The sequence below is a fragment of the Pelmatolapia mariae genome, linkage group LG15, assembly GCF_036321145.2.
Source record: "Pelmatolapia mariae isolate MD_Pm_ZW linkage group LG15, Pm_UMD_F_2, whole genome shotgun sequence".
NCBI classification, from domain to species: Eukaryota; Metazoa; Chordata; class Actinopteri; order Cichliformes; family Cichlidae; genus Pelmatolapia; species Pelmatolapia mariae.
Genome location: NC_086240.1, coordinates 41,336,344 through 41,362,556, shown reverse-complemented (window position 1 = coordinate 41,362,556; position 26,213 = coordinate 41,336,344). Strand labels below are relative to the sequence as shown.

The following is a 26,213-nucleotide window of genomic DNA, read 5'->3' as shown; positions in this document are numbered from 1 at the left end:
ATACAGAGTAGGTGTCCTCCCATACTATATATCAGAAAGAGAAGGTACGACCTCTCTCATGACCTTCGGATGTGTGTGGTATGCCCGAACACTCTGGAACACACACAGAGTCTTTGCAAACTGCTAAGGATCAGACCTCTATCAATATGCAATCGATTATATACCTCTAAGCATTATTGATTATATGTTTCTAAGTATAAATGACAATCATAAAATATCACTCAAACAACCTACAAGCTCCAAAAAACGTACAAACTCCAAAACACGTACAAACTCCAAATCACGTACAAACTCCAAAGCACGTGCAACCTCCAAAAAAACTCCAAAACACAACGGAAGTGCTCCAGGATGCTAGGGGCAGTGTTGAGCTTTTGTTACCTAGTGGTTACAAAAACCAGGAAGTACCAATAACTGGATTTGGTGTGTGGTAGTAACAGGTAAATGAACATTTTTTTTGACTATTTGAATATATATGAGTGTTTGTGTATACATACACAAACAACACACATATGCTTTCAATTGTGTAATTTAAGTGATCTGGGTAGCTCTGTTTTGGAAGTTCAGTTAACGCTAGCAATGTGTTTTGGAGTTTGTATGTGCTTCGGAGTCTGTACGTGTTTTGGAGTTTGTATGTGCTTTTTGGGGTTTGTACGTGCTTTGTGTCTAGGGGCCACCGTATATATTTATATATAAAGATATAAAAAATAAAACCACATATTTATTTACATTAGTAATTCCTTTGGTGCAAAATTTTGCATTGTTGTTGATAATAAATTAATTAAAGCAACAAAACAACCTGAAGAGCTGGTTGGGAGCCGAAAGAGCCGACTCTTTTAGTGAGATTGTCGAAATTGGGGTCTGTTCTATAGCAAATGCAGAAAAAAACTGTTTTAAGAAAGCAAATAAGTTGGTGTTCTAAAAAATATGATTGTTTGCTTGCAGGACACCAGGAGAGGTGAGTCCTCCGTCACAGATAGTGTGGTCAGTGAAGATGGTCACCTGCAAGTTCAAGCTCATTGCATGTCCAGCCCACATCCACTGCCACTGTACTTAAGGGAAGTTAAAGACTTTCTTCTGCACTTACATTTGGATCACTTAAATCCATGGCAGTCATTCAGGCAGTAATGCCTGGACTGGAAACAAGCCCTCCTTAAAATATTACAACATACCAGCTTCTGTGTTTGAATGCAAAACAAATGTGTTTCTTAAACTACACACTGCACTTGTGACTGAACAGTAAATACATTTTGATTATATCAGTAATGTAACTACAACACAAAGTTGTGGAAAGCCTAAACTTAGTTTCACATTAATTAAATCTGAGACTTTGTTTCATTGTAAGATTATAGCAATGATGGTAATATAATTGTTTGTTTTTTAGCAGAATAGTGTCCAGTATGTTGGCTCATATACTTTTTTACATTTCCAAATAAAAGTTGGGCTGATTTAAAACCATTACAAGAAGCGTTGTTAATTATTCTTTTTGAATCATTTCCACACAGTGTTATATTATTATAAGTGTTGAACTAGAAATGTCAAGGTTGAAAAAACATAATGTGATTTTTTTAAAAGAAAGTTACTGTTACTACAAATAGTTTTTTTTTTAACTTAGTAGACCTTGAAATGTTTGTCAGTGCGTAAAAAAATTAGTATTGCACTGTCAGAAACATCAATTTATTGTTAGCACTGTATACTTGCAATTAATAAGTTGTCCTAGCATAGTTTTCTTAAGTAAGCTACAGCCAGGTGTAACAAAGATATGAGGCTATGAGTTATGAGATTTTGACATATGGTTTAAGCTCTGCTAAGAATAAAGGGCATTGTGCAGCCATCATGTAGTGTGTGAGTAATAATTACAGTTCTACAAATCAATGTTACCAAAAGCCAAGGACCCTTTATTGTCTGAAGGAAGAGAACTTAACAGAAATCTAATGTTATAGTCTGTGTTACTTAACTTTCATTGAGTGTGAAGCAGTTTGAAGGAGCACCAATGAACACACATCATTTTATTTCTCACACTGTCTGAAAAATTAGGCTTTGTAGAATTGCAACTCAGTATGATGGTAGGCGAGATGGAGACCTTAACAATGTACCTTGGCTCATGTGATAAGGCACATGATCAATAATGGGTCTACAACCGTCTTAAGGGACAACTCCCAACGTGGGTTTAAATGCCTGGGACACTCCACCATTTGAAGAAGAAGCATCTTGGATGAGAGTTGAAATGTCTTGATGAAATTTGAAGAAGTCTAGCTGCTTTCTTTCCAAGCTCCTAGACTACAATAATCTAGTTGACGGACAACCTATACAGGCAACAAATACATGAGATAACAATGGGAGAGGAAACGAGTGGGACAAAAAGAAAGCGACAAGGAGTCAAACTAAACATAAACAACAATAAATTCTCTTTACCTTAAAAAATAAAGCTCTTTGAGGCAACTGTTGTTGTAATTTGGGGATACATAAATAAAACTGAATTGAACTGAATTGAACTGCATAAAGGGAAGTCATGACAAGGACACTCGTTAGATTCATTTTAGCACACAAACATCGAAGAACCAGGACTAACTATAAACCCAGGATAAAGCGTTTCAGTGAATGTGGTGTTGAAGGTGTGGAGGTGGATCAGATTGTCAGAGGAGACTCTGTAGAAGGATAGAGTGCCAGCAGGACAGTCCACATATACTGCTACTTTGTTAGAGACAGAGGAGGAGGAGATAATTGTTTCTCTGTTATAATGCCAGGCAGAACAAGGACCATCATCAGTGCAGCTCAGTCGCCAGGACAGATCATTACATCCAAACACACAGTTATCACTGCCTCCTTTTCTTTGGATTCTTCTGTAAGTCACTGATATGTCAACCTTTCCTCTCCACTCAGCCTCCCAGTAACAGCGACCAGTCAGACCCTTTCTACACAGAAGCTGAGGATGATAATCAAATCTGTCTGGATGATCAGGATATGGCTGAACCTCCTTCACATGTGTCACCTTCCTGTTGTTGTCAGACAGTTTGAGGTTTTTGTGTACTGTGTTTGTGTCGATTGTGAGTTGACAGGAATCTGATGGAGAAAACAAACACAATCCAGCTGCAGTTATTGATCCATCATCTGTTCATTGATTGACACTTTGACAATCAGAGATGTAAATGAGTGATGTGACAGTTTGAAGATGGTTGAATGTGTGCTGCTTTGTTTTCATGAATCACATTAAAAACACACTTACACTTCTTCAGACCTGGTCTCAACCATCGGACTCCAGCAGGCTCGACCCTGAAAGGAGGACAGGGGTCAGACAAGCACAATCTCTTTCGGCATGCACACATGGGCATTACATCGCTCTCATACACACACCAGTAGACTGTTCCTTAATCAGTATCTAACATTTTCAGTGCAGTGAAATGTCCATCCAGATGGTTCTAAAGTCAGTGAAAAATATGAACTGTTCCTCTGTTTTTAATGGTAGTTTTAAGTCAATTAAGTTTCTTGAATAATACAATAGCATACCCTTCTCTGGTACACTGCCAGGACCTCACTGTTAACCTATGGTTCAGAAGTAGCAGCAAAGCTTCCTTTTAACAGGACAAATCCTCTGGCAGAACCAAACTTAGGTTGGTTTAGCCAGAGCGGCATATACAGCCATCTGCTGCTACTGGCTGGGGTGATGTTACAATATTTGTCTGCGTCACATATATTTATTCATATATTGACCTGATAATTTCCAGTTTACAGTCTGGACTCTCCAAGGCAGCAAACAGAAGCTTCACTCCTGTGTCCAGCAGGTTGTTGTTACTCAGGTCCAGTTCTCTCAGACTAGAGGACTGGGCCCTGAGAACTGAGGACAGACCTTTACAGTTTTTGTTAGAGAGGTTACAGCCACACAGTCTGAAAAAAATAATGAACAACACAAATAATGCTGGTGTGGTATGGTGTTCATGGTGCAGTAACAAGTTACCAGATTTGACAATATGTAATCTTGTTTCAGGACTTGCTTATAACTCTATAGCCTTAAGTTGAGCACTTCAGAAATGTAAGCTCACTTTACTTTAACTGGGAATGAAATCCTAGAAATACCAAGACATCACATAGATAAAATAACCTAATTAGCTTCAGTTATTTAGTTACATGTGTAATTATGAAAAACAGATACCTAAGAATTTCCAGTTTACATTTTGGACTCCCCAATCCAGCAGATAGATGGTCGACTCCTGAGTCCTTCAGGTTGTTATTACTCAGGTCTAGTTCTCTCAGACTAGAGGACTGGGAGCTGAGAACTGAGGACAGAGTTTCACAGCTTTTCTCTGACAGATTGCAGTCACTCAGTCTGAATAAACAATGATAATTATGATTATATGAGTCGCCTTTGAAGATGGCAAGACAAAATAACTGATGTTTAAATAAATATCGTACAGGTTAACTCTGGAAAAAAATGAAACATTTGAATTTCCTCTGAGAAAAATATATCTCTATATGTAAATGGAAAATATAAGAAACTGATAAAGACATCTCTTAATTGGTATCTAATTTGTATTGTGAAACACCATCAATGACAGCCAAGTACAGACCAAGTTTAAGGTACCATCATGTTACGCATGCTCAAAATATACAGATGTGTGCTCACTCTGGTTACTCTGTTAGGGACACAGATACCGTCAGGGGTTGTGGTGTGGAGCGAAAGAAAAGAGGACCCAAACACAGGACTCGTTGATGAGTGACAAACTGAAGGCCGTGTTTATTATTAAGAATGGGTGAACAAAACATGAAATGGATGACTGGCTGACTGAATGAAACAGACAGACTTTTAATTTATTTGAAAGCCTGATGCTTAACCTTGTCCACCCCAGCTGTAAAACTCAGAAACCAGTCTTACTTGTTATCATATATCGTCCACCTGGGCCTTACACAGAGTTTCTCTCTGATTTCTCAGACTTTTTATCTGATTTAGTTCTCAGCTCAGATAAAATAATTATTGTGGGTGATTTTAACATCCATGTAGATGCTAAAAATGACAGCCTCAATATGGCATTTAATCTGTTATTAGACTCAATTGGCTTCTGTCAAAATGTAAAAGAACCCACCCACCACTTTAATCACACTCTAGATCTTGTGTTAACATATGGCATAGAAACTGAACATTTAACAGTGTTTCCTGAAAACCCTCTCCTGTCTCATAACATTTACATTTACAATAATTGATTACACAGCAGTGGAGAGTAGACTTTATCACAGTAGATGTCTTTCTGAAAGCGCTGTAACTAAGTTTAAGAATATAATCCACCCACTGTTCATCATCTTTGATGCTCATAGAGCAGAGCAGCTATCTGAACACTACCCCATCAGAGGTCGATTATCTTGTTAATAATTTTACCTCCTCACTACGTACGACTCTGGATACTGTAGCTCCTGTGAAAACTAAGGCCTCAAATCAGAAGTACCTGACTCCGTGGTATAATTCTCAAACACGTAGCCTAAAGCAGATAACTCGTAAGCTGGAGAGGAAATGGCTTGTCACAAATTTAGAGGATCATCATTTAGCCTGGAGAAATAGTTTGGTGCTTTATAAGAAAGCCCTCCGCAAAGTCAGAACATCTTACTGTTCATCACTGATTGAAGAAAAAACAGAACAACCCTAGGTTTCTCTTCAGCACTGTAGCCAGGCTGACAAAATCTCAGAGCTCTGTCGAGCCAACCATCCCTTTAACGTTAACTAGTAATGATTTCATGAACTTCTTCCCAAAAAATTTTTAATAATTTGAGAAAAAATTACCAATAATCATCCCACAGATGTAATATTATCTAAAGCTATCTTTAGTACTATTGAAGTTAAGTTAGACTCTTTTTCTCCAATTAATCTTTCTGAGTTAACTTCAATAATTACTTCCTCCAGACCATCTCCAACGTGTCTTTTAGACCCCATTCCTACAAAACTGCTCAAAGAAGTCCTGCGTTTAATTAATTCTTCAATCTTAAATCTGATCAACCTATCTCTAATAATCGGCTATGTACCACAGGCCTTCAAGCTGGCTGTAGTTAAACCTTTACTCAAAAAGGATCTCTAGACCAAGCAGTCTTAGCTAATTATAGGCCAATCTCCAACCTTCCTTTCATATCAAACATCCTTTAAAGAGTAGTTGTCAAACAGCTAACAGATCATCTGCAGAGGAATGGCTTATTTGAAAAGCTTCAGTCAGGTTTCAGAGCTCATCACAGCACAGAAACAGCTTTAGTGAAGGTTACAAATGATCTTCTTATGGCCTCTGACAGTGGACTCATCTCTGTGCTTGTCCTGCTAGACCTCAGTGCAGCGTTCGATACTGTTGACCATAATATCCTATTAGAGCGATTAGAACATGCTGTAGGTATTACAGGTACTGCACTGCAATGGTTTGTATCATATCTATCTAATAGACTCCAATTTGTACATGTAAATGGAGAGCCCTCTTCACCCACTAAGGTCAATTATGGTGTTCCACAGGGTTCAGTGCTAGGACCAATTCTGTTTACATTATACATGCTTCCCCTAGGCAGTATCATTAGAAGACATAGCATACATTTTCACTGCTATGCTGATGACACCCAGCTCTATCTATCCATGAAGCCAGATAACACACACCAATTAGTTAAACTGCAGGAATGTCTTAAAGACATAAAGATGTGGATGGCCGCTAACTTTCTGCTTCTTAATTCAGATAAAACTGAGGTTATTGTACTTGGCCCTGAAAATCTTAGAAATATGGTGTCTAACCAGATTCTTACTCTGGATGGCATTACCTTGGCCTCCAGTAACGCTGTGAGGAACCTTGGAGTCATTTTTGACCAGGATAGGTCCTTCAATGCATATATTAAACAAATATGTAAGACTGCTTTCTTCTATTTGCGCAACATCTCTAAAGTTAGAAATATCCTGTCTCAGAGTGACGCTGAAAAACTAGTTCATGCATTTATTACTTCCAGGCTGGACTACTGCAATTCTTTATTATCAGGATGTCCAAAAAAACACGCTGAAAGGCCTTCAGTTAATCCAAAATGCTGCAGCAAGAGTCCTGACAGGGACTAGAAAGAGAGAGCATATTTCTCCTGTATTGGCTTCCCTTCATTGGCTTCCTGTTAAATCCAGAATTGAATTCAAAATCCTGCTTAAATAATCAGGCCCCATCTTATCTTAATGACCTTGTAGTACCATAATCACCCTATTAGAGCACTTCGCTCTCGCACTGCAGGCCTACTTGTTGTTCCTAGGGTATTTAAAAGTAGAGGGAGAGCCTTCAGTTTTCAGGCCCCTCTTCTTTGGAACCAGCTTCCAGTTTGGATTCAGGAGACAGACACTATCTCTACTTTCAGGATTAGGCTTAAAACTTTCCTTTAGCATATAGTTAGGGCTGGACCAGGTGACCCTGAATCCTCCCTTAGTTATGCTGCAATAGGCATAGGCTACTGGGGGACTCCCATGATGCATTGATTTTTTCCTTTTCAGTCACCTTTCGCACTCAGTATGTGTTAATAGACCTCTCTGCATCGAATCATATCTGTTATTAATCTCTGTCTCTCTTCCACAGCATGTCTTTATCCTGTCTTCCTCCTCTCTGCCCAACTGGTCGCAGCAGATGGCCGCCCCTCCCTGCGACTGGTTCTGTCGGAGGTTTCTTCCTGTTAAAAGGGAATTTTTCCTTCCCACTGTCGCCAAAGTGCTTGCTCACAGGGGGTTATATGATTGTTGGGCTTTTCTCTGTATCTACTGTACAATATAAAGCGCCTTGAGACGACTTTTGTTGTGATTTGGCGCTATATAAATAAAATTGAATTGAATTGAATTGAATTGAATTGAATTGAATTGAATGACTAGCTGGCTGGCTGGCTGAACTGAAAACACTCACAGGAATGACGGCAAGACAACAACAATGACAAGACCATGAACTGATGAAACTGAGGGACACAGGCTCAATGATGAGTGATTAGTGGCAGGTGAGTAAACATCTGGACTTAATCTGTAAATGATCAATGGGAAGAGAACTAGAACACAATGCACACAGACTAAGGCTAACACAATAAAACAGGAAGTGGAACATACGGAAGATAAACAGTGAACATGAACTGAAAATACTGGGTCAACAACCCAGGAACCCTGACACATACATACTATTGTCTCCTTTATATGATTTACTTAAACTCTTCTGTTTTAGATTTGGTTAATATAATTATTGTTATAGGTAGGAAATACTGCTAGATTTTATTGTCATATTGTCTGATACTGTTTCTGTGCCACTAAGTAAGCATGAAGTTGTTTTGAAGTTGGAATGAATTGATGTAAACTTGATGTAAAAGTGCTCTGATTCCGCTGTCACCAAAGTGCTTGCTCATAGGGGTTATATGATTTGGAGGTTGGAGTTTTACCTGCTTTCTTTGTCTTGTTATAGTGTGTTTACCTTTCATTATAAAGCACCTGGAGTCAACTGCTATTGTAATTTGGCACTATACAAATAAAACTGAATTAAATTAAGAGATTAATGAAGTAGACAATCTCAGGGCTAAAAAAAAAATTATGACAAAAAAGAACAGGTTGTAAGGATTAATTGTAGAACTGTGATGAAAACTATTGCTGACGGAACTGTAATACAACTATAATAAAGAGATGAGCACATGTTTACTTACAGAGCTTTGTTGGAGGCTTTGACAACTGGCAGCAGCCTCATAAGAGCCTCCTCTGAAGCAGAGTATTTTTTCAGGTCAAACACATCCAGATCTTTTTCTGATGACAGTAAGATGAAGACCAGAGCTGACCACTGAGCAGGAGACAGTTTATCTGTGGAGAGGCTTCCTGATCTCAGGGACAGTTGGATCTCCTCCACTAGAGAATGATCATTCAGTTCATTCAGACAGTGGAATAGATTGATGCTTTTTTCTGCAGAAAGATTCTTATTGAGCTTCTTCTTGATATACTGGACTGTTTGTTGATTGGTCTGCAAGCTACTTCCTGTCTGTGTCAACAGACCTTGTAGGAGATTCTGATTGGTCTCCAGTAAAAGACCCAGGAGGAAGCGGAGGAACAAGTCAAGGTGTCCATTTGGGATGTGTAAGGCCTTGTCCACAGCACTCTGGTAGAGGTTAGAGGATATAGATTGTTTTCTTAATATCGTGGGATTTTTTAAGTTTGATTGCTGTTCTTCCAGCAGATTGACTCCAGAGTTGATGAAGGTCAGATGGACATGAAGAGCAGCCAGAAACTCCTGAACACTCAGATGGATGAACCAGAACACCTTGTCCTGGTACAGTCCTCTCTCCTCTTTAAAGATCTGTGTGAACACTTCTGAGTACACTGAGGCTGCTCTGATATCAATGCCACACTCTGTCAGGTCAGATTCATAGAAGATCAGGTTTGATTTCTGCAGCTGCTCAAAAGCCAGTTTTCCCAGAGACTCAATCATCTTCCTGCTCTCTGGACTCCAGTGTGGATCTGTCTCAGCTCCTCCATCATACTTGACCTTCTTCACTTTGGCCTGAACCACCAGGAAGTGGGTGTACATCTCAGTCAAGGTCTTGGGCATCTGTCCTCCCTCTCTGGTTTTCAGCACATCCTCCAGAACTGTAGCAGTGATCCAGCAGAAGACTGGGATGTGGCACATGATGTGGAGGCTTCGTGATGTCTTGATGTAGGAGATGATCCGGCTAGCCTGCTCCTCATCTTTGAATCTCTTCATGAAGTACTCCTCCTTCTGTGGGTCAGTGAACCCTCTGACCTCTGTCACCATGTCAACATAGTCAGGAGGGATCTGATTGGCTGCTGCAGGTCGTGTGGTTATCCAGAGGCGAGCAGAGGGAAGCAGTTTTCTTCTGATGAGGTTTGTCAGCAGCACATCCACTGAGGTGGACTTCCTAGGGTCAGTTAGGATTTTTGTTTTGTAGAAGTCCAGAGGAAGTCGACACTCATCCAGACCATCAAAGATGAACACAACCTGGAAGTCTTCAAAGCTGCAGATTCCTGCTTCTTTGGTTTCAGTAAAGAAGTGATGAACAAGTTCCACCAAGCTGAACTTTTCCTCTTTCAGCACATTCAGCTCTCTGAAAGTGAATGGAAATATGAACTGGATGTCCTGGTTGGCCTTGTCTTCAGCCCAGTTGAGGGTGTATTTCTGTGTTAAGACTGTTTTCCCAATGCCAGCCACTCCCTTTGTCAGCACTGTTCTGATTGGTTCATCTCTTCCAGGTGAGGCTTTAAAGATGTCTTCTTGTCTGATTGTTGTTTCTGGTCTGTATGGTTTCCTGAATGCTGTTTCAATCTGTCTGACCTCATGTTCATCATTGACCTCTGCAGTCCCCCCCTCTGTGACGTAGAGCTCTGTGTAGATCTGATTCAGAAGGGTTGGGTTTCCTGCTTTAGCGATCCCCTCAAACACACACTGGAACTTCTTCTTCAGATTAGATTTAAGTTCACACTGACAAACTGCAGCTGGAAGGTCTAAATAAAAAGAAAAACCACCCAAAATATACGGAACTGTTTTATAAGATGTACATGATAATATTTTTCTCATAAAACATAAATCTTTTAACCCCTTTTGGTCCATCTCTTGATACATTTATAAATCTTCTAGTTATCTAGTAGTGTATATCCTTAGAGTAATCCTCTTACTGCTCTGCAGCCGATCAGCCAGCTCTTCCTGCTTCATTCTCCTCAGGAAGTGCACTGCAATCTTTGCAAATGCCTCTCTGATGCTCCTCCTTTGTTCTTCTTCCTCATCCTCCCTCTGCCTTTCTGAACATTTTGTGTAATCTGGACTCAAAACCTTCTGAATCTTCCTCAGCTCATCCATTACAAAAGTGATGATTTTGTCCTCGAGCATCTGGAAGAGAATACTTCATGAATGTCTCATTTAGGCTTAAACAATGGAGCCAAACATCAGATCCATGTTAAATGGTTAAATGCATTTATTCTTATCATTCCCTTTTCTACTCCACACACAAGCATATGTATTCTATGTTTTATGTAAACAGGTGCTTTTCATTTAACATATAGCCTTCAATTTAATAGATGACTTGTTGTACGTCCTGGGCTACAGCCACCCCAAACCACTGCTGGACAGACTGACAACCCACTAGTCTACAAAGAGCAGCATGGAGATGACTGTGATCAGAAAAGATGTATAAGTAGTTGTTGTACATGTACAGACCATAAACATAAAGTCCAGGTATGTTTGATACTGCTGGGCAGAATGACCACTGGGAACCTCTGAGCTCATCTGGTCCACTCTGTGGAGGAATCATGGAGAATTAATTTAAGAACAGAGTAAAGATTTAGTAAGAGAAATTCTGACAAAGACAGTGACTTAGATGATTCCCTGTAGTTCTAAAAGTTCACTAGTCCAGTTAATTCCATTGAGAATCACCATCTTAGCACAGTGTTTTACTTTGAGTGAGTTTTTTCAATTTTCTGTTGAGTTTCAGGGCTCAGAGAACTTAATCTGAGTCAGTAGTTATGAAAGCTCTAAATTGTAACTTAGATTTTAAAAATGCCAGGCAAATCTCTTTAGTCTTTATTTATCTTTACTGATGTCCAACAAGTTCAGTGGTTTCTCTGGACTTAAGGTATGTTTCACTGTCTGCTCACCGTTTGTGGACACAAAGATGAGTTTAGTTTATCCAGCTCAGCCCTGCCCTAAACTGGGAGTGGGTGAATGATCTGAACCAGTTCTTCAACAAGGTTGACTAGACACTTACCCCTCCTCCAGCCCTATCACCTCTGCTACAAACCCCCTTATCTTCGAGCCATCAGCCATCTTCTGTCGTCTGGCTTTTCTGTTGGAAGAGTAGCTTATCTATAGCTGAGAGGAAGCGGTTGGAAAAGCTCATCAGGAAGGCCAGCTCTGTCGTAGGATGCCCCCTCGACAAATCTGACTTGATTAAATTTGTAAAACACACTCACTAGTGAATTAAGTACTTGACTCCCTGGATTAACTCTCAAACACTCACCATAAAGCAGATGAAATTATGTCTCAATAATTTCAATAACAGAAGATCATCATTTGTCCTGGAAAATTAGTTTGTTGCTTTATATTAAAAAAAAAAAGCCGTCCGGAAAAAGAACAAGCTAGGTTTCTCTTCAGCACTGTAGCCAGAGCTGTGTTTAGACAAACATTCCTTAAACATTAACTGGTAATGACTTCATGAACCTCTTTCATAAATACAATTTTATCCTTTAGAAAAAAAAAACCTACTCATAATCATCTCACAGATGTAACATTATCTTCAGCTAATTTCATTACCATTGATATTGATTGAGAGTCTTTACTTAGACTCCCTGCCCCCAAACAGTATGCTTTTTTTTAACTATGCAATCTATGAGATTATCAACAGCTAATAATGATTTTATACAATTTCTATTTCATTTCTTGGGACTATTTGCAATCAAATAATGATAATCGTCATATGACCCTTCCACCTCAATGTAGGAAATAATCCACATAAATTTATGGGAAAGTGCAGGACCCGGCAGGAACCTTCTCAATCCTGAGAATGAATAAATAATTAAAGACTTTAAAAATAGCATTTGTTAAGTATATTACATAGATGTCTTAATGGTACTTTTACTAATAATGTATGGATTTCATAATTTTAAAATGCAGTAAATTACCAGCTGTGAACCACCTGTATTTCTTTTTCTCCTTGCTCTGCAAATCTGTGATAAACCACTGCAGTAATTTTAAGGCCATAAATCACTTTTACAGACAGCTAAGACAGTGACAGTGACTATTATTAGCATCACAGGAATTCTTTTCATCTGATGTAAAATGTATAGAAATCCATTATTGTGTATAGCAGCTATTAAGTTTAATATATGCCCTAGTAAGCTATAGTACTTTTTCCTTTGGGAAGGTACCATCTGTGCAGTCTACAGTTCTGTTGAAGAAAGATGTTGAATCAATTTAATTATTGTAGAAAAACAATTGATTTCAGTGCATTTGTTTTACACATGCATTAAATTAAAGTTGATTACGTCGATTAAGCATCATGAGGTGGAGGGTGGTGCGTGGTTCCCTATTTTTTTTGCTGGGAGTTGGCATCCCTATTAGTTAGGTTGTTTAATATTTCCGCTAAGTACTCTTTAAAAAAACACAATAGGGAGGATGGTGTAGGTTTAAGTTTATTAGATTGGTCAGTATTGCTGATATATGAAATATTTTGGGTACAGTGTATTTTTTGCATACCTGTATAACAGAATACAGTGTTTTGCTTTTTTTAAAACTTGAGTATGAACAAAATGAAGCAAGATATTTAAAAGAAACAGTTTTATTGATTATAAATTACACTATATCGGTATCGGCAGGTATCCAAATTTATGATATCGGTATCGGACATAAAAAAGAGGTATCGTGCCATCTCTAGTCTCTATCTTACAATATAAGCCAACTGTTGTGATTTGGAGCTATATAAATAAAACTAAACTGAACCATTAGACCGGTCACTTTTTAAGGACTCACAGCTGGGTTCAGGTCAATATTGGCTCTGTGACATGGAGAAGAGTCATGGACAGTTAGAGATGGTCATCTCATCTCTGAGCTTTGGTCTGGCTCTCATGTTCCCCACACAGAGTGGTTTTAGAGGGAGGGACTCCCTCCTCTCCAGTGTTGGGAAGGTTACTTTTAAAATGTATTCCACTACAGATTACAGAATACACGCCCCAAAATGTATTTTGTAATGTATTCCATTACGTTACTCAATGAGAGTAACATATTCTGAATACTTTGGATTACTTAATATATTATCATGCTTTTTACAACTACATGAATGTACTATTACTGTGTGATGTATTACTTTTACTGAAGGTTATTCACCATACCAATACCAACTAGATTTTTAAATCTTAATATAAAATGCACAACAGTGGGGTGGACATAAGGTAAGGCTGCACTTTTTGCAGTGATCTTGTATAGAAAACTATTCCATGCGTATATAAAACAGGTCCGCGGCTCCGAACCATAAAGGCATAAAATCGTAAAGGGACCTCTAGCTAATATGTCGGGTTCCGTGTCGGGCTCGTAGCCGAAAACTAGCTTTACTTTGTTGTCTTGGTTAACTTTGCTAGTGAGAGACAGAAAGATGTGTTGAAAGGCTGCTCCAACAGAACTTATTGTTTCGCTAGAAAACACGAAAAAAGTGTACAGTTGAGTCTTAATAGCTTACTTACAACTGGGCTCGTCAGGCACCCTTTTTGGCTGCAGTGGTTATTATTATATTTACATGCTTCCAGCTCCCGTTTCTGGTTGGTGACAACCACCAGAAACAAAAATCAGATCTATAATAAATAGGTCATTTATTTTACTTGAATCTCACCCTTCCTAATTATGTCCCTCCATCTAATTTCTTACCACATTTATTACGCCTCGCTCTCTCCCTTCCTGTTGCCAGAACTGCTGTGCCCGCTCCTTCTGTTCATGGTTAGTACTGGCAACGCAAAGGACTTGTTACGAGTGTTTGCAGCACTCCTGACAACTTACACTGCTTAATTTGACCAATCATGGTGCGTTGTGTTTATTTTTTTCGCTCTTAGCTTTTCAGCTCAGACTTTTCGTTTTTGTTTGTCCCTCTTTGTTAACCAATTCTTCCATGTTAAAGTCTGTGCTACAAGGTGCATAAGTGCATACGGAAGGTATGGGAGTGCTTGCATTAACTTCTCTTCTTCTCACTTCTTCTCAGTGTGTGAATGTGTGTGTGAATGGGTGAATGACTGAATGTAGTGTAAAGCGCTTTGGGGTCCTTAGGGACTGAGTAAAGCGCTATACAAATGCAGGCCATTTACCATTTCCCATTCTCAGCAGTACACAGGTATCACCTTTTTTAAAATTTTCTATGAAAATTAAAACATTTTTTATTCACTGACTAAACTACTTAACATTCTTTGTAATCTATTTTTTACAGAAAACAGCAGCACACTGCTGTGTATGACTTTAATGGAGAGGCAATGGTTTTCTTCCACAAAATAAAAATGCAACAGCTTTGTGTTTTTTTCTGAAAATTCAAACAAACACAAGAATGATCCAAAGTTTGTCCTGAAAAAAGAGCTGAACATCTGGTCTAAACATTACAGAGCAGAAACAAACAATAAAACTGTTGAAGGAGAAAACCAAAGCAAACTTACAGTTTCTTCAAACGGACACACGAACAACAAGCTCCACTCCACACCTAGGCACTAAACAGAGACACACAGGTGAGCTGCTTCCTGGAAGGAGGTGGGACTCCACCATAAGGAGAACAGGTGGGAGGTGCTCAGCAGCAGCAGTCAAGTTCATTTAACAACATGTGAACAATGAATGTGATGAACAGAGATCATCTTTACTCCAGCTCATTATTCAGAAACAAAAATCATCCTTCAAACACTTTCAGAATAAAAGTGTCTGAAGCAGAAAAAATGTCCCTTTAATGACAAATCACATGAATGAAGATCTCTGCCACAGCATCTAAATGCAGCTTTTTACTGACTCAAACTGGAATGAAATGCATGTGTGCACTTCTGTGTGTGTTTGTGTGCATGTGTGTGTGTGTGTGTGTGTGTGTGTGTGTGTGTGTGTGCGTGCGTGTGTGTGTGTGTGTGTGTGTGTGTGTGCGTGCGTGTGTGTGCAGGCCATACCTTCAGGTGTTCACACCAAAAATATCCCAGATTGAGTCTAACTCTGAGTAAATTTCTCAGCTTTTTAGAGCTCCATCCAAAAAAATACACAACAAAGAGGCTCAAAAACATCTCCAGGATCTCCAATTCAGTTATGACAGCACTGTTTTTAGGTTTTTTATTTTTAATTTTTAAAGGGCAGCGCAATGGTTAGGACTGTTGCCTCACAGCACAAAGGTCTTGAGTTTGACTCCACCACCAGGCCACCAGGGGTCTTTCTATGTGGAGTTTGCATGTTCTCCTCATGTTCATGTGGGTTTTCTCTGGTTAATTCAGAGGTTCCCAAAGTGGGGGGCGCAGAGCCATTGCAGGGGGGCGGCGCGATATGAATAAAAATAAAACATTAAAAAAGAACGCTTGGACACTGCTAGTGTAATGGACAGGTTTTTGATGGGGCTCCCACACAAACACAAACCAGAGGTTGAAGCATCGCCAAATATGCGTCCAAACCAACGTCCTTCCAAACCAAAGACTAGAAAATATGGTGAAGCGTATCTTGCCTTTGGCCAAGGTAGGTATCCCTGACAGAATTTGTTTTTAGCCTTTGAAATAACTGCTTCAGGGACTCAGACCAGAATTGTGACCACTTGCAGTCAAAGTGACTTTTGTGAACCGAGATAGGAATCATTTAGTGACTGAATGAGAGCTGGCAGTTACATGCAATCTGTTTTTGGGAATACATCTTGCATTTGAAGTTGGTTGTCCATATAAAAAAAATGCATTACCGTATTTTCCGCACTATAAAGAGCACTTAAAATCCTTTAATTTTCTCAAAAATCCACAGTGCACCTTATAATCTGGTGCGCCTTATGTATGAATTCTGGTTGTGCTTACTGACCTCGAACCGATTTTATGTGGTACACGGCACTCAAAAATCTGTCAAAAAATGTTTTAGTACAACTTTGGTAAGCTACGATCCACACCGCCTGATGGATTGTCGGAGCATTACGGCTACCGTAGTCAGGAGCCTCGCGGAGTAATCTGGGTCCAAAACTGCATCCCATTCAGGTCCCAAAGTCAAACGAACACTGAGAGTTAAAAACTGTCTAAATTCTTTCATCTTTAATAAAATGATCAGCGTTGCTGCTTTACCAGGTGTAACAATTACGTTTAACATCCAGGCATCCATGAAAACAGAATTTATTAAATTTAACGGAATTAGAAGTTAGCAGGACGTTAGCTCACTAGTTTCCACCTAAACATGATATAGCATGTTCTGACTGAGTTTTCTGAAAGAATTAAAACGTACAGCTCTGCTATCACTTCCAACATAAATGAAGACAGAAAACTAAACAGCAGTGACGTTTGTAGGGTTACTGAAGTTGGACTAGCTGCTATATAATGATGTGCTACGTGATCGCAGAGACACAGCAGTGGTTAGCATAATATAAACACAGTGAATCTGGAGGATGAGTGCTAACTTTTTTCCACTCGATTAAAGTTAACGTGAGGGTTCCTGATGGTTAGGAATAAATGGAATCGCATGGCAGGATGCTGTAAACGGACCAAAATTCAGTCAGGAGAACAACTGAGATAATCCATCCACAATACCAAGTTAGTCATTAATATACTGCAACAACATGGGAATAGAGCAGCTGTAAGAGAATTCAATATGTCAGAGCTAATGTCAGAGCGAATCTGAGTAATTAATACTCAGATTCATCCCTTTACTGTTTCACAAAGAGTTAAAAAGGGAATGTCCACAATTTAGATTTTTTGAATTCAGGATATTTTACTGAAGCAATTTAGCGAGGGTAAAGCAAAAGCGGAATCAAACGTATCCCCATTTTACGTGCTGACTGGAAACCCAAAATGTCTCTGTCGCACAATGTAAATTGTAGAGACAGCAAAAAAGAGCAGATAACAAGCAAAACAATGTATTCAATTAGATTTTATTAATACAGTCTAACAAAAACATTAACTTTAACCTCCTAAGACCCGAACTCTTCCAGAGCATGCATTTTTAATTTCTCTTTGATATTTGGGCATATTGAGGCCCGATGAATGTAAAAACAAAGAATTACCAGATTTTTTTTTTTTTTTACCTTATTTTTGTTTTTAAGAAAAATAAGAGCCACATAGGAGGATAATTGTTTAACATTTTGATAGAACAGAGGCAGTATAATGTCCTTGTAAGTGGATATCTAGCCCTTGTAGAGCAAAATTGAGTATTTTGGCCTAAATAACCCAAAATGTGATGTCCACATATGTGGACGCCAGGTCCTAGGAGGTTAAATCTTTTTAAAACAGTTATCCGGAAATACTTTCATTTAGTTTTTCTCTTTTAATCTGTTTGTCAATGTCTGTCTTTTTAATAAATCATATATTTCAAAAGTCAGACTGTCTTCACACATCAGCATGTGAACTTTGCTCTCTTCTCTTTACTCTGAGTTTGACTGTCAGTTTCTGAATTTGGTTCTTAGCTTGAGTCTGAACACTGCGTCACAGTTTTCTCAATTATCCAACCTTTGCAGTGACCACGTAGGCCAAGCTGACTCCTTTCAGCTCAGATGATTCATGCTACCAGGCTGACAGCACACAGATCCACCACACAGTGAGTGTTACACATGATTATTACTATTATCTCTTGCTATTAATCTCTGCCAACCAGTCGTGGCAGATGCCGCCCCCGAGCCTGGTTCTGCTGGATGTTTCTTCCAGTTAAATGGGAGGTTTTCCTTCCCAGTGCTTGCTCATAGGGGGTCATATGATTGTTGGGTTTTTCTCTGTATCTATTATTGTAGGGTCTAGTGTACAATATAAAGCACCTTGAGGCGACTGTTGTTGTGATTTGACGCTGTATAAATAAGATTGAATTGAACATGATTGACTCGTTTGGGTTCAGACTCTGTGCTGATGTATGTACTACAAGACATTCCCATGACCCCTGAAAGCCTCCAGGCTTTTCTCTCTGTGTGTTTAACTGTTAAAACAGTTCACAGTGCAAGTCTCAGCCTGCACTAAATCTGTGCTTACATTCCTTTTACTGGGAAAAAACAGATAAAACCAGTTTTTCAAAGAAGTCAACATTCAGGTTTAGCCCACTTAGACCACAGCACATTCTGGTGTTTAGGTGAATTGTGACTCAGAACGGAGGAGGGGTGATGTTTCAGAGACTACAGGAGAGGGAGGAACTAAGCCTGATACTGTGGATTATTCCAGGGTTTCACTAACATCCAATCCTTTAACATCAACATGTTGGCCTGCTGTTACATGTTTAACTACAGATTTTAATAATACACCTTGAATATTATAAACATACTTTTAAGCCTACATGTGCTAATAATATGTGAATATGAGGGCTTTGACTTCAAGCATAATGTCTATAAATATATCATCTATAAATAAGCACAGAATCCACCAAAGCTCATATCTTGTCGAATAGTCGAAACTGAGTTCATTTTGGAGCATTAATGTCTGAAGTCTGTTTTTCAAATCAAAATAATCCAAAGACAGAAATCATAAAGTAAGAAAATGAAATCCTACTGATGATAAACAGAATGAGCAGTCTCAGTTTGTTTGGACCTGCCGTAGTTCAGCTGCTTAATGAACGTATTTGTTGACTCAGTGATGAGCTTTAAAAAGTCCTTTCTCTGCCTCAGACTGCTGTCTGACTGCATTCAGCTGACACTGAGATGAAGCAGGAAAGAAGCAGCTGATATTTGGACAGCTCACATGATTCAATTCAATTTTCAATTCAATGTTATTTATATAGTGCCAAATCACAACAACAGTCGCCTCAAGGCAATTTATATTGTACAGTCGATCCTGAAATAATAGATACAGAGAAAAAAAAACCAACAATCGTATGACCCCCTATGAGCAAGCACTTTGGTGACAGTAAGAAGGATACACTCCCTTTTAACAGGAAGAAACCTCCAGCAGAATCAGGCGGGTGGGCCATCTGCTGCGATCGGTTGGGGTGAGAGAAGGAAGACAGGATAAAGACATGCTGTGGATAAGAGCCAGAGATTAATAACAAGTATGATTCCGTGCAGAGAGGTCTAATAACACATGTTGAGTGAGAAAGGTGACTGAAAAGGAAAAACTCAATGCATCATGAGAATTCCCCGGCAGCCTACGCCTATTGCAGCATAACTAAGGGAGGATTCAGGGTCACCTGGTCCAGCCCTAACTATATGCTTTAGCAAAAAGGAAAGTTTGAAACCTAATCTTAAAAGTAGAGATAGTGTCTGTCTCCTGATTCCAAACTGGAAGCTGGTCCCATAGAAGAGGGGCCTGAAAACTGAAGGCTCTCCCTCCCATTCTACTTTTAAATACTCTAGGAACAACAAGTAAGCCTGCAGTGTGAGAGCGAAGTGCTCTAATAGGGTGATATGGTACTACAAGGTCATTAAGATAAGATGGGGCCTGTTTATTCAAGACTTTGTTGAGAGCAGTATTTTAAATTTGAGAATCAATGAAGGGAAGCCAATATAAGAGAAATCTGCTCTCTCTTTCTAGTCCCTGTTAGTCCTCTTGCTGCAGCATTTTGGATTAACTGAAAGCTTTTCAGGGAGTTTTTAGGACATCCTGATAATAATGAATTGCAGTAGTCCAACCTAGAAGTCATAAATGCATGAACTAGTTTTTCAGCATCACTCTGAGATATGATGTTTCTAATTTTAGAGAGATTGCACAAATAGAAGAAAGCAGTCTTAAATATTTGTTTAATATGTGCATTGAAGGAGATATCTTGGTCAAAAACTACTCCAAGCTTCCTCACAGTATTACTGAGGCCAAGGTAATGCCCTGGCATTTCTTTCCTGTTGTGATAACCCTATCACACAGTTCCAGCGAGCAGATTTTGCTGCATTGCAACAGCAGTTTGCAGATGTGCCTTCCTCCCTGCCCAACATGGTACTGATAGAGTACCATTTTGAAACACACCCTGGCATGACAGTTCATTCACGGCCCTCTGGGTGACCTGGTCATGAAGGACAAATTATTCAGAAGAAATTTACTGGTATGCTACAGATAGGAGTAATAGATGAGTCATGCAGCGCTTGGTGTAGCCCCATATTTCTGGTGGTGAAAAAAGATGCGTATATACGGCTCTGATGAATGAGGCATCAGAAATGGACAGAAGGACAGAAGAGGAGAAAGAAGGAGACGGTGAGGCCAAATGCTAACACAGAAGATGAATGAACTCGCTAACAGCGCTAGCACGGAAGCAGAAGGAATATCAGCAGTGTAGCTTGATGTGTTTCAGGGAATAATGGATGTGTAACCCAGAGTAAAATCTGTTTTTATTAGATTTTAGTAATTTCCTACACTTTTCCTTCCATTGAACACATCACAAATACATGCCTTAACTACATGACTATAATCACATGGCTATGCTCAGCCAATCAGATGACATGTGGATGTTAGCTAAGCCTGTCCTGGCTTTCTCCCATCAGATACGTGAAGGTAAGCCAGGTGACATAGCTGTTGCAGGTTTGTATTTTCAAACAATTGCTTTAAAAACAGGTCTTGATACATGCTTAATCATCCAGGTAAGTAAATCCCCAAAGGTTGATTCTGTTCATCTGGATGTAGCGTTTTCAGTGGGAGAAATGTTTTTTGTCACTCATCCAAGTGACTTCTTCCATCTCAGCTGACTGCAGATTTCCCCAATCTTATTAGTACATTTGCATAATGACATGGTCAGGTCCTTCATCATAATTATTCAAATTCTCATGATACTGATCAACAACCACTGATCAAGGCTCACTGATCAAAAACAATGGGTCAATGGCCATGAGTTACCATTCACAGAGAGTCGGGGAATGGCTGCAATTACAGCATTGTAAGATGGTGAAACTCCAAAAGTTGATTCTGTTCATCTGGACATAGCGTTTTCAGTGACTTCTTCAGTCTCAGCTGACTGCAGGTTTCCCCAATCTGATAAACAGCCCACATAGCAAAATTGGTATGACCCAGATCTGGCCCACACATGGCCCACATACCGCAAAGAATGATGGCCCTTTGGTGGCCCAGATCTGGTTTGCCAGAGGTGGCCCACACATGGACCAGCACAAGACCAGTTGCAGACACACTGGTGGTCCTGTGCTAGAACACAACAGTTTCAGCTCTGGCCCCAGATGTCAGCCTAATGTGTACCCTAATCAAGCCATGTAAAAACAACATGTGCTGGAACATAATAGCACAAAAATAACATGACAAAACTCTGTTCAGACAGTGAATGGACTGATTCTTAACTAGCGCTTTTCTACTCTCCCGGATTACTCAAAGTGCTCTATACGACATGCCACATTCACACACACTTTCTCTAAACTGAGTGCTTCCTAACTACATTCATTGTCATGGCCTGGGTCTGATGACCCAGAGCTCATGTATTTCTTGTATATGTTTTTCCGTATGTTATGTTTTTGGTGGTTTTCTCTCCCTTTTTTGTCCTCTTTCTCCCTGTGTGCTCCCGGATGTTTTGGAGTCGCTGAGGGGACTGCGACCCGGAAGTGTTCCCGCACTGGGACTGCCGCACCTGCCGCTCATTAGCCTTCACCAACTGCAGCTGATAGCCTCATGAAGACCGTCTTATTTAAGAAGGTGGCGGAGCTCCAGTCGGTGCGGGATTATACTAAGTCGAACCTGTAAAGTACCTTCGTTGATTAGTGTGTTTGTGAACGGCTTCGCTACTGAAGGCTGCTGAGCTATGTGTGTTTTTGTGTCACCAGGAGTCGGGAGTCAGGGACGTCGTCACGAGGGAAAATCACGGAGTGGAATCGGGTTTTTGGAGTTGTCACCTTTTCACTGTTATGGACACGTGCACTGTGTGGGATTCATAGAGGAATCGCCACAGGAGTCGCAGTGCTGGAATTGTATATAGTTGTTGTTTCTGTCCACTCACCATAAATAAATCCACTGTCCTTCACTGAGAGTCTCGCGTTTGGGCCCTACTTTCACTGCAACTCCACAGTCTGCCGTCGCAGCCCGTGACAGAATAATCCCGCCATTATAGGCCCAGCGGACTCAAGGATCGTCTCACAGGAGGAGTTGCTCGCCCAGCTCTGGAGTTACTGCCGGAGCATTATCCAGGCGGCAAATTCACATCAGAGACACATACAGGTTGTATTTTTTGATACTTTCCTATCATCAACCACCTTTTCTGTGAGCTTTTTGGACATTAAAAAAATTATTTCAATTATAACCATGCTGAGGGCAAGTTCCAGCTTTGAGCTTTTTGGTTTGGGCTGTCCGGGCGAGGAGGATGTGACGACCTCCCTGGGAGCCCTTGCTGCCTGGGTTTTTTTCATAGGCAGATAGTTTCCCCACCGTCACTTGCGGCTCACTTGTTGGACCCTCCATTGCAGGGGAGACAGATCCCACACCATCTGCATCTCCCCACATCTCCACTCACCCCCGAGGCGTCTGCTGAGTCAGCAGACAAAGGACCGGCAGCTCAGAACCACACAGCTGCTCTCCAGCCCGACCAGCTGGTGGATCCTCAGCCTGGCACGCTGGACTCGGCATCGTTAAAGAAGTGGCGCTCGCGCCGCCGACACTCCTCACCGCAGCCAGATTCCCTGACTTTTCATCAGCCGACTGTGGTGAGTCATATGGACAATTCATCTTCACTCACCTCATCTGTTTATTCACTGGACTGTGTGAACGCTAACCTCGTAGCACAGCTTTTAGCCGTAGCCCAGCACGCAGTCACTCAGCCTGCTGCCCAGCTAGTCACTCAGCTGTCATCTGTTCCACCATCCGCGTTCACTATTCTGCCATCGCATCCGCCACCTGCTGCCGTGTCGCTGTCATCACCGCCAGGTGAGGAGCTCGGCGAACGGGGGGAGCCCGCGCCGCCGCCGGAGGAGCTCAACAAGCCGGAGCTGGAGCTCAGCAAGCGACAGCAGGAGCCCTCACCACCGCTGGAGCCGGAGCTGGAGCTCAGCGAGCCGGAGCAGGAGCCCGTGTCGCCAACGGAGCCGGAGCTCAGCGAACTAGAGCAGCCAGCGCCGCCGCCGGAGGAGCTCAGCGAGCCAGAGCAGGAGCTCAGCGAACAGAAGCTCGGCGAGCGGGAGGAGCCCGCGCCGCCAGCTGAGGAGCTCAGCAAGCTTGAGCTCGGCGAGCGGGAGGAGCCCGCGCCGCCAGCTGAGGAGCTCAGCGAGCTTGAGCTCGGTGAGCGGGTGGAGCCTGCGCCGGAGCTCGACGAGCCGGAGGAGCCCAGCGAGCCTGTGGAGCCCGTGCAGCCACCGGAGGAGCTTAGAAAGCAGGAGCAGCCCGTGCTGCTCTTTAATTGTGCATACAACAATTAAAGTTTTTTCTGATGGCTTAAGCACATTTTTTGTAACTATTGGCTATTTTTGCAAAACTCTACACACAAATAAGAAAACCCTTCACCAAATCAACAAAACATTGTAGTTTTCTTGCAAAAGCTAATAAACCTTGCTTAACTCTCCAAACCTTTGTAAAAATTGTATTTTCGTATCAAACAGTTAACACAAGTCATCACATTAATAAGCACACAATGCACCAACTACACACTGATGGTATGAATAAAAACACATCTGGCTTTTGCTTTCTCTGTGCACAAGGTAGGCTATGTCAGTTTGAGGTCATACTTTTGTCATAGGTCCGTAAACATAGAGGGATCCAAACTTCAAGTACTGGTGTTTATTCACACACATCAAAACAAACACAAGTGTTTATTTCCAAGTCAAAACAAAATAGTAATTTCATTGAGGAAAAAAAAGAAATCAGTCTACATCATGTCATCTCTCTGGGTCACAAAATTTCGTCTACATCACATGCAATGTCCTCTAGTCCAAGGCACCGGGGAAAATATCTTCTGGAATGGCGTATCCAGGCCTGACATGATGCCTGGTCAATATCCCCACATGCCTCCTCCATTGCCTGTAAAAGGGCTATGCGTTGATGGAGATGACGGTCATAGACCTTCCAGCGCCAGACAGAGAAGAACTCTTCAATTGGATTCAAGAATGGAGAATATGGGGAGAGATTGAGTACAGTGAAGAGTGGGTGATCTGTAAACCAGTTGTGGACCAAAGCAACTCTATGGAAACTAACATTGTCCCATATGATGACGTATCTGGTCTGCTCTGGTCTCTGAACATTAGTGAGCATGTCATGTAAGGTGTCCAGGAATGTAATAATGTGTGCAGTGTTATATGGGCCCAGGGTTGCATGATGGTGAACAACGCCATTTTGACTTATAGCTGCACACGTAGTTATGTTACCACCACGTTGTCCTGGGACATTGATTATGGCACGGTGTCCAATAATGTTCCTGCCACGTCTCCTCATCTTAGTGAGGTGAAAACCAGCCTCATCCACAAAAAACTGCTCATGACCCATGGCATCTGCCTCTAGCTCCATCACTCTCTAGACAAGACAAAACAAATGCAGCACAGCAGGCACATGCACAGCACTACAGTATGCACTTCCAGATTCAGTACCAATGATACTACAGCTTACCTGCACATAGTCATATCACAGCTGTTTTACACATTCACTGTTTCTTTCAAAAGGTACTCTCTAGATTTGTTTCATTCGGATTCTGTTGCGGGCAAGTACGCGACCTAATACAGAAATGCTCACATTTTGTATGCTTTGGAAGGTGGTGTCATCCTCAATTATGGGTTGCTGAATTTCGCGTAGCCTTATGGAATTATTTGCAATCACCATATTGACTATATGGGTTTCTTGGTCTGCAGTGAACATTCTTCCTCTGCCCCCAGCATCTGGTCGTCTAGCAATTCTGTAAAGTAACAATTTCAGTATTTTTACAACTATGGTATTGTTCTGTTTCTCATTAGTATATGGCAGTGCTGCAAATCTTAGTGCAAAGTGACTGTACTAACCAATTCTCATTTCGAAATGTCCTTATGATGCTTACTACAGTGTAGCGGCTCAAGTTAGGCTGAACCCGTTGGCCAGCTTCCCTCAGGGTCATTCCATGGTTGATTACATGGTCCACTATTGTAGCTCTGATGTCATCAGTAATTCTATTTCTTACTCTTCTTACCCTTCGTCTTCCCCCTCCTCATCCTCCTCTTGCTCCTCCTTGTCCTCTTCCTCTAACTTCACCTCCTTGTCCTTGTCGTCCTCTTCGTCCTACTTCTTCACCTCCACGTCCTCTTCCTCGGCCTCCTCTAATTCTCACTCTTCTCACTCTTCCTGCTCCCTCCATTGTACTCCACACGGACAACCTACCTGTAGCTTATTTATAGTGCTTAGGCTGATTGCCAAGTGAACTAATTATCTAACACAGTTTTCACATGTGACAGTGTGCCAGACATTTGGCAAAATACTGTAAATAATAGCCATAAATGTGTATAGTTTTGCTAGGTGTGTTGATCATTTGGAAATTGTGTGTAAAGCAGTGAGTTCTGTTTACAATTCCGCAAAAAGAGGCAGGATAAATTATCTGAATATGTTGTAAATATACATAATCTTTAAATGTATATATAACTTTTTTTTTTTTACTGCAGTTCTTTTTTGTTAAAATGTGAGTACAAGAATAAATGAATGAATAGATAAATATTCTTTTCCAGCTATCTCACAGTATTTTGTATTTATTTTATTTTTTAGTGTT

General features: G+C 40.7%; 1 protein-coding gene across 1 annotated transcript in view; it reads right to left on the bottom strand.

The window, feature by feature from the left end:
- Positions 1-2,536: 2,536 nt before the first annotated feature.
- LOC134642666 (NLR family CARD domain-containing protein 3-like) overlaps positions 2,537-26,213 on the bottom strand; it is a 199,206-nt gene continuing 175,529 nt past the window's right edge. The window contains exons 6-8 of the mRNA XM_063494573.1: positions 4,148-4,321; positions 3,224-3,270; positions 2,537-3,060 (exon numbers count right to left, since the gene is read on the bottom strand). Coding sequence (XP_063350643.1) covers positions 2,537-3,060; positions 3,224-3,270; positions 4,148-4,321 — 745 coding nt within the window. The remainder of the gene's footprint in view (positions 3,061-3,223; positions 3,271-4,147; positions 4,322-26,213) is intronic.